General features: G+C 42.7%; 1 protein-coding gene across 1 annotated transcript; it reads right to left on the bottom strand.

Moving 5' to 3' along the window:
- Positions 1–3,837: 3,837 nt before the first annotated feature.
- On the bottom strand, positions 3,838–6,057 carry LOC103127762 (transcription initiation factor TFIID subunit 8-like). Its single transcript, XM_060189200.1, is given in 1 exon segment — positions 3,838–6,057. A coding segment is annotated over 1 exon segment (744 nt). The 5' UTR covers positions 5,892–6,057; the 3' UTR covers positions 3,838–5,147.
- Positions 6,058–9,572: the final 3,515 nt, after the last annotated feature.

Below are 9,572 nucleotides of genomic sequence, written 5' to 3'. Positions count from 1 at the left end.
TGCTTCACCGCCTGTGAAGCGACTTCCCTGCTGGTGGGGAGCCGGGGTTCCAACCGGGATCCTTATGCCGGTCCTTGTGCTTTGCGCCACCTGCGCTCAACCCGCTGCGCTACAGCCCGACTCCCTTCTGTCATCCTTTTTTGGATCTGTACTCTCCCCACCACCCACCCCAGTCTTTAACTTTGGTGCAATACACCAACTCCAGTTCAGGTTCAACTTGTGTTTTCTGATTAAAGTTTAATTTTTCTAAACTTACATAAAAGTATAAACTTTGATATTTGATTTTGAAAGCTTTATTTTTTTCACTTGACATTTTGCTATTAAAATTTTCCAATATGTTTTGTGTAGCTATGGTTCATTCATTTCTGATACTTTTTAATATTCCATAGTGTAAAAGCATTGCAATTATTTTGTGTATTCATTAATTAGCGTGCATTTTTTGCTCTTTATGGCTTTTGGCTTGTACAAAAGGATAAATTTTGATGAACAGTTTTGTATATGTCTCTTGGGGTACATTGGCCAGAATTTCCTTAGAGTATATATCTAGGAAAAGAATTGCTGAGTTATGTAATAACTATGAATTAAATGGTACAAGCCATTTTCTCAAAGTAATTCTATTGATTACTTTAGGTGTTTAGGTATGTATAAACTATTATATTGCTCTACATTTTCTCCAACACTTGTTTTTGCGGACTTTTAAAATACTACTATCTAAAGTTTCTAAATACTATCTTAATATTTCTAAATACTAAAGTTTCTAAATATTAGATTTTCATTTCTCTAATAAATATTGTCACTTGGCTATATAGCTATGTGGTCATTCTCTCAGATGTAAATGGTATCTCAGTGTAGTTTTAATGTGCATTTCTCTAATGATAAGTGAAGTGGGGCATTTCTTCATGTGCCTGTGGGCCATGTGTACCTTTTTTTTTTTTTTTTTTTTTTAGAAAATTGTCCTTTTCATGTGGGACTCCTCTCAGAAATTCTTGCAAGGGAGGGTTGGTAGTGGAAAATTCCTTCAGTTTCTAAATGTTTGCAAATATATTTATTTCTAGGGCCAGGTGGTGGCACACCTAGTTGAGCATACATGTTATAATGAGAAAGGACCCAGGTTCAAGCCCTTGTTCCCCATATGAAGGGGAAAAGCTTTGTAGAGTGGTGAAACAGGGCTGCATGTGTCTCCCTGTCTCTCTCCCTCTCTGTCTCTCCTTCCCCTCTCAATTTTTGGATGCCTCTATCCAATAATTAAAGATAATTGAAAATGTTTATTAAAAAAACAAAGATATTTATTTCTACCTCATATTTGAAGTATAATTTAGCAGGCTACAGAATTTGTGGCTGACAATTCTTATTAGTTTCAATATGTCACTCTTGCCTGTTGGGTTTGTGATGAAAAATCTGATGAAAACCTAATGGTTCTGCCTTTGTGACTTTCTTCCTTTCTCTGGCAGCCTGAAATATCTTTTCCTTCTTCCTGGATTTGGATAGTTTTGCAATGATGTGTCTTGCTGTGTGTTGTTTTGGATTAAAAAATTTAGGTGGGCATTCACCTTCTTGGATTTCTTTTTTAAAAAATATTTATTTATTCCCTTTTGTCATCCTTGTTGTTTTATTGTTGTAGCTATTATTGTTGTAGGTATCATTATTGTTGTTATTGATGTCATTGTTGTTGGATAGGACAGAGAGAAATGGAGAGAGGAGGGGGAAGACAGAGGGGGGAGAGAAAGATAGACACCTGCAGACCTGCTTCACCACTTGTGAAGAGACTCACCTTCAGGTGGGGAGCGGGGGGCTCAAACAGGGGTCCTTATGCCAGTCCTTGAACTTTGTGCCACGTGTGTTTAAGCTGCTGCACTATTGCCAGACTCCCAGATTTCTATATTTTGAACATTGCTCAATTATGGAAATTTTTCTGCTAAAGTTTCTTTTAATATGTTCTCTACTCTCCTCTCCTCTTCTTCCTCTGGGATCCCAATAACTCTGATGTTTGTCTTTCTTTTTTTTTATTTACAAAATTTTTATTATGAACTTTTATTGAGAATTCATAAATTACACCGGTAATTTTTTTGTTTACTACCTTTTCAAGTATTCTCCCCAAAGTTATATAAAAAATAAAACATTTATAAATATACATGGAGAATTATGCATTTTTACATGATTGTTGCATAAATGTTTCAAATCACATAATCATCCTCAATGTCTCATCCAGATGAAATGATAGCAGCGTGGCATCTGAGATCATGCTAGCAGAATGTGGGAACTCATTTCCAAATCCCATTTAGCATGATGACACTGAGCAGGTATTTGTTTTGAGCCACAACAGTGAGAGGAACTGGAGAATTGGTCCCTCCTGAAGCCACTGAGACCAGCAAATCAGGAAATCTTCAGGCAAACTTCTATCAGGGCTTATACCTGGGCTATGTTTCACTCAACAGGCCAAGAACAGCCCCAAACCAAATCACATGCTCTTCTTCTTCTAGCGTTTGCCCTTCTTCCGTAGCCAGTCAACAGCGTCAGGTTGAGCCTGATGTAAAGTTTCGAGACCTCCTTTGAATCTGGAGAGGTGGCAGTCATTGACTATGTGGGTCATAGTCTGTCTGTAGCCGCAGGGGCAGTTCGGGTCGTCTCTGGCTCCCCAGCGATGGAACATAGCGGCGCACCGGCCATGGCCTGTTCGATAGCGATTGAGGAGGGCCCAATCATAACGTGCTAGGTCAAAGCCGGGTTGACGCTTGCAGGGGTCTATGATGAGGTGTTTGTTCTTTACCTCAGCTGACTGCCAGCTCTGTTTCCAAGAGTCTGGAACAGAGAAGTTCAATGTAGGCATAGGGGACCAGATTGGATGATGAGACGTCAAGCGTTGGACAGGGTGGGCAAAGATATCCAGTATATTGGCAGGTCCGGTCGAGCGTAGACGTGGGAAATGAACTTAGATGATGCCGCATCCCGACGAATATCTGGCGGGGCGATGTTGCTAAGAACTGGCAGCCATGGGACTGGGGTGGAACGGATGGTTCCAGAAATTATCCTCATGGAGGAATATAATTTGGAATCGACCAAGTGGACATGGGGGGTACGGAACCATCCTGGGGCACAGTATTCTGCAGTGGAATAGCATAATGCCAGAGATGATGATCGTAGTGTGGAAGTGCTTGTGCCCCATGAGGAGCTGGCCAGTCTTGCAATGATGTTATTCCTCGCGCCCACCTTTGCTGCAGTTTTTATGAGATGTTCGTGAAATGACAGAGTGCGATCAAGAGTAACGCCAAGATAGACTGGCTGGGCTTCATGCCGGATTCTCGTATTGCCAAGCTGCACATTAAGCTCACACGAGGCCGAGGCATGGTGTAGATGGAAAACAGATGCTCTGAGTGATCAGGACAGGCCAAATCTGTCGTATGCTTTACATTGGCTTGTTCTAGCCCTCCCCCTCCAAGAGAATTGGATGAGTCCTGTTAATTTCGCGGGCCTGCTTGGCCCCGCCCCAAGGGACCCTGGGAGAGGGTTCCGGAGTCCGAGAGTTCCTGAGTTCCCCAGTGACAGAGTTCCTGAGTTCCGGAGTTCGAGAGTGCGAGGGTGCGAGAGTTTCTGAGTTGGAGAGTAAGGGAGAGGGTTCCTGAGTTCCAGAGTAAGAGAGAGTGCTTGCGCCGCCGCAAAGAGACAGCAGAGTTCTGTTTGGTGATTAGTTTGTCTTAGTTTGTGAATCGTTGTTCCTGAATAAAGAAATACAGCTGCCCTGCCCAGCCGTTGTCTCCGCGTTGTCTCCGCGTCTCTGTTCACCACCGTGAAGCCAGCCCGGCCAGCTGGAGCCGTCCGGAAATTTTAACAACACAAATCTGATGACTTTCAATTGGAAGAGTTCCCAATCACCACACACAAAATTCTTTTTGTGATCCAGAGTTGGGGAATCCAATTTTTGCACTAGCTGACAAGCAGTTCTTTCCTTCTGGGAATGCGAAGCAGTGCACTACAGAACAATGAGGCTGACGGACATGGGGCCTGCTGTCAAGGCACCAAATCTTGTGAGTTTTCAAGTAAGAGATAAGTAGGGAAGCTGAGAATATGCAAAGTTCAGTATGGACCTTAGGATGTTGGCCCTGCAGATTCTGTTTATTTTGAACTAACTTCCAGATGTTGCTGGCTTCTTCCTTCAGAGACCAGCCAAAGGCCATCAGATTGTCCAACATCTTTCTTAGACACTTGTTTTTATTTTATTTTACTTTATTTTGGTTTGTGGGGTACAGCAAAGACAAGTTCTTCTGTAAGAGATACAGAGGTTGAACAGATTCAGGCCTGCAAACTCCTCTCAGCCCACGCCTGCCATGTGGTGGGAATGTATTTTTGATTCTAGCAGACCAGTCAGTTTTCTCAGCTTCTAGAAGCCTAAGCCAAACCCAGTCTTCAAAAGTTGTACCCCAAGCCCATCAAATTATTATATTTTTTGTTTTCTATAGTCAGGATCCTCTGCCAAAGTCATAGTATAATTTGTCCATTGATACTGTCAAAGAAAACCTCTTCTCCCAGGAAGGGCAGAACCAGGGAGTGCTCGAGTACACCCTCCACAGAGGGACAGGAAGTGATGGCTCTCTCAAGAGAGTGTAGTCCAGTTGCAGGCTATGGTGTGTGGGCCATCCACTTCTCACTTGAGGAGGGAGGGGAAAGCCGCTTTCCACCAGCTCACCAGTGCACTTGGAGCCCAGGTGAGGAGAGAACTAAGAATCAGACTTCAGGATGATAAATAATTACCACAAATTGTAAGGTAACAGAAAAAAGTACAGATGTCCTGCAATATAACTCAGCAGTAAGCACAGCAGACAAGGAATTCTTTCTTTCCTGTCCACCCTCTCTTGTCTTCCAGGTATCAAGAAAATCCAGTCCTGCCACAAGTAAAGCCAATAGTTGCTCCTGTGCTAAAATTACCTGGACAGCTAAAAAAGCTTCCTTGTTACCGACATTATTTTCCTTAACTCAAGCACTCAGTGGAAATAGGTAATCTTAACACAGAGTCCTATAAAGTCATGCTCGATTCCACCCCACAGCCTTGACTTGACCATGAGGAGGCCATCTTCTCTTGACCCCTTGATTGGCTTCAATTCCCTAGGAGGGTGGTAATGGCATCCCTGTATAAGGCAGACTTCCTTCTCAGCTCACGAGAGAGACTTCTTCCTGCGGATTTTGGGTTTCTTCACGGGTTGAAGGTATGGGTTATCAATGATATTCTCCTCCCCATTTCGGCTTCCCGACAAGGCAGGGTTCTGCTGCAGGACAAAGGTATTCTCCTTCTCAGCACCAGAGTCATCCGTGCTAATATGAAGAGAGAGGTTCTCCGTGTCTGTCTGCTCATCCTGCTCTGAAGAGTCTGTCTCTTCCATTTGTTGCATCTCCAGCTCAGATGGTAGAAGAGCTGTCAGGTAGGGGATGGTGAAAGGTCTGGCAGCAATCAATGGAAATGTGCTGACGTCATCTTTGAAAAGACTCTGGGTCTTGCCAGTCTTGGCCATGAAACGGGTGAGTGCCGGCTCTACATCTCGTCTCTGGGAGGCAGCCTTCTCCTGCAGGACTTAGTAGTCTGACACCGGTTCTTAGTATGTCGGAGTTTTGATGTAGGTGTGGGGTTCTGGAAACTCAGGAAAATGGCTGGGGATGTGCGGCGGGTGCGGTCGGTTCTGCCCAGCAGTGGGGGCCTTTGGGGTCACTGGTTGATTAGTCACTGGAGGGGCAGTGATGACCATTCTCTGAGACCGTTTTGCATAAGCAGGGAGTGTGTCCACATTGAAACCCATCTCAACCAGTGTGACCACAATATCTGACAGTGTGGGCTGGGTCCTGGCTGTGTGTTCACAGTAAGACATGGCACTCCTTCCAATTTCAGAAATGTAGCTCTGCAGCATTTCTGTCAAGGTTTTCACAGATGCTTTCTCAGCACTCTCAAACCCTGCCTCTGTCAGCAAGGAGCTCACAACCACTTGCAGAGTTCCTCTCCGGGCCAGATGGTAGTTATCAGCAGGGTTAGTAGACTGTTTGCTTCCTGATCTTGTTCTGGAGCTGCCGGCCCTGGCAGTACGTGTTGGCCATCTTGCTCTGGTGTAATGTCGATGTTTGTCTTTCTAATGGAGTCTGCTATTTTCTTGAAAAGGAAACCTCACTATGAAATCAGTTCAAGTAACTAAAGTTAAGATTCAAGAACTCAGTGATCATTTTTACCAAAGAATTACAAAGTACAGAAAAGTAAAAATAACAACAACAACAACAAAACCCTGCAAACAGAACTGCAGGGCCTAAAGGACCTCAGAAGTTGACTTGAGGTGGAAGAGACACAACCACCATACTCTGAATTTAAAACTCTTGCAGTAAGTTGGGTGGTAGCACATTAGGTTAAGCGCACATGGTGCGAAGTGCAAGGACCAGCATGAGGATCCCAGTTTGAGCCCCCTGGCTCCCCACCTGCAGGGAAGTTGCTTCACAGGTGGTGAAGCAGGTCTGCAGGTGTCTATCTTTCTCTCCCCCTCTCTGTATTTCCCTCCTCTCTACATTTCTCTCTGTCCTATTCAACAATGACGACATCAATAACAACAACAATAATAACTATAGCAATACCGGACTAGCTTCGCAGGCAGGAGACAGACGACCAGGGACTCATGGCTGAGTGGTATGCAGATCAGTCTTTATTCATGCGGAACACAGCACAATCTAAGCCATCTAAACTATATATAATCACAGTCCTGTCCTTATATATATACTGGCCAAGTAGGGTGGAAACAGGATGTGATTAGAGAGGGTGGAGCGAAAAGTGACTGGTGCACATCAGGGTGTACTACGAGAGGGGGCGGAGCAAAAAGACATCATGAACCAGTGGGGATTAAACCAATGCCCTGTAGGCAGGGTAGTGCTTAGTTAACAGTGGTTATGTAAATAGAGTACAGTGTTAAGCAGGGGGGATTAAACCAATGAAACAGAAGGGGTCTTAAAAGCATACCAACATAGCAACAATAAAAAAGGGCAACAAAAGGGAAAATAAATAAATAAATATAAAAAAATTATAAGAAAAACCTCTTGGAGAGGAAAGGTTTAGGAAAAATGAAGCACTCCTCAACAAAAGAGCAGGCTTCATTAGAAAAAAGGAATTTTCCACTATCAGACATGCCTTGCAGGAGTTATTGAAAGGAGTGCCACAGAGAAAGAAACTTGAGGGACCAGCTGGTGGCACACTTGGTTAATTGCACACATTACAGTCTGTTGGGATGCAGGTTCAAGTCCTTATATAGCAGTGCTACCGGTATCTTTCTGTCTCTCTCCCTCTCTGTCTCTCTAATTGTATTTAACTGCTTGCCCCAGGGTTTCCTGGTTTTGGACTTTGTCACACCTCCTTTCTTTCAAAATGCACTGGTTTTATTGCAGATCATTAGATCAGTGCTTAAGTGAATATAAGTTTGTGTCACTTTCTTTGTGAATCAGGAAAGTGTAGCTAGGTTAACATATCCCTTTTATTTTTTAAAAATTCCTTATTGGAGAATTAATGTTTTACATTCAACAGAACATATCCCTGTTTTTAGGGAGAACTCTTGGTGGGACACTTAAGTGTGCTTATTATTTTTTTTAGTTCACTTTCCTCATGAAGTTAATTGGGTTATTGACAAGAGCTCTTTTTTTAAAAAAAATTTTATTTTTGCTTATCTTTATTTATTTATTGGATAGAGACAGGTAGAAATAGAGAGGGAAGGGGATGATAGAGAGGGAGAAAGACAGAGAGACAGAGAGACACCTGCAACACTGCTTCACCACTTGTAAAACATTCCTTCTGCAGGTGAGGACTAGGGGATCAAACCTGGGTCCTTGCGCATTGTAACATGTGCACTCAACCAGATGCACCACCACCCGACCCCGACAAGGGCTCTTCTTTGAAAACTATGTGACTTTTTCTTTCTTCTATTTTGAGCAAGAGACAAAAAAATATTCCTAATCTGTATTTTAGCACAGTATGCACTATTCACTCATTACACTACTAACTGATAATTCAGAGAGAAAGGGACAAAACAAACAAACAAAACACCCAAAATCCACTTCAATAGGAAAAATCGAGGATGTGAACAGCAGTAAGAAAAAGGACCACAGTTGGGGGGTCAATAAATGAATGTGAACATTGAAGACCAGTGTAGGTTTGTATCACATTAGTGCCCGTGGGAGAGAAAATTGTCAAAAAGTAAAATATGAATTCACATTTTAACATTCTCAGTTTTTATTGTTTGTAAAATGGAATTAAAATCTTTTTTTAAATTTCTTTATTGGGGAATTAATGTTTTACATTCAACAGTAAATACAATAGTTTGTACAGGCATAACATTCCCCAGTTTCCCATATAACAATACAACCCCCACTAGGTCCTCTGTCATCCTTCTTGGACCTGTATTCTCCTCACCCATCCACCCCCACCTGGAATTAAAATCTTTAATACATAGAGTTGTTATGAGGAGAAAATAAACAAATTCACAGAAAGGACACAAAAGTGCTCAGCCATGCCATCCCAATTCATATTTTTGGTTATTATTGTTATTCTGGTATTTATATCGAGAAGAAAAAAACATGTTTTAAGCAAAATTTCAAATGAGTAGAATAAGTAACTTACTTTAATGAAATATGAAAAAGCATAGTGGCGTGTATGTAAGAAATTCCATGGGAGGGCAGGGGTGGATAGCACAATGGTTATGTAAGAGGCTTTCATGCCTGAGTCTCTAAAGTCCCAGGTTCAGTGCCCTCCCCCATAAGTCAGGCTGAGCAGTGCTCTGGTAAAGTAAATAAATTAATAAAGTTAAAAATATACATACATATGAAATTCCATGGGAGATTTCATTTGTAGTTTCTCAGCTAGAGAAGTGAGTCATTGGAGTCTAAAGTGACCCACAACACAGACTGTAGTGTTCTGGAGATAAATTAAATTTTCTTCCCGATATACTCTTTCTCCTGAGTCTTTTCTCCACCTTACACTTTCCTAATACTAGTGAAGTTCAAGAGGATAGGCATTTAAAAAATTTTAATATTTATTTATTTATTACCTTTTGTTGCCCTTGTTTTATTGATTTCGTTGTTGTTGGGTAGGACAGAGAGAAGTGGAGAGAGGAGGGGAAGACAGAGAGGGGGAGAGAAAGACACCTGCAGACCTGCTTCACCGCCTGTGAAGAGACTCCCCTGCAGGTGGGGAGCCGGATCCTTATGCGGGTCCTTGCGCTTGACACCACATGCACTTAAGCCGCTGCGCTATCACTCGACTCCCAAGGCTAGCAGTTTTGTTGTAATTCAGTCCTGACGTGGGGCAGTACCTCCTTAGTTACCAGAGTGCGGTCAGGAAGGTGCTGTTCCCCTGGGGAGCATTCCTTCTCATTGAGTCAGGTTCACTGCTTCTTAGGTCCTAGCATGCGTGGGCTCTGCTTCTGTCCATGGAGGAGCTCAGAGATGACTGAGTGGTTTGCTGTACAGGTTCTGTAGAGGTTACCACTGACAGCTGCCCTTGGGCAGAGAGATCTTCTTCCCCCTAGAATTCAATTTTACTTTTTAATTTTAATTTTTATTTACAAAAT

This window comes from Erinaceus europaeus, chromosome 4 (assembly GCF_950295315.1).
Source record: "Erinaceus europaeus chromosome 4, mEriEur2.1, whole genome shotgun sequence".
Lineage (NCBI taxonomy): Eukaryota > Metazoa > Chordata > Mammalia > Eulipotyphla > Erinaceidae > Erinaceus > Erinaceus europaeus.
This window is presented reverse-complemented; position numbering and strand designations above follow the sequence as displayed.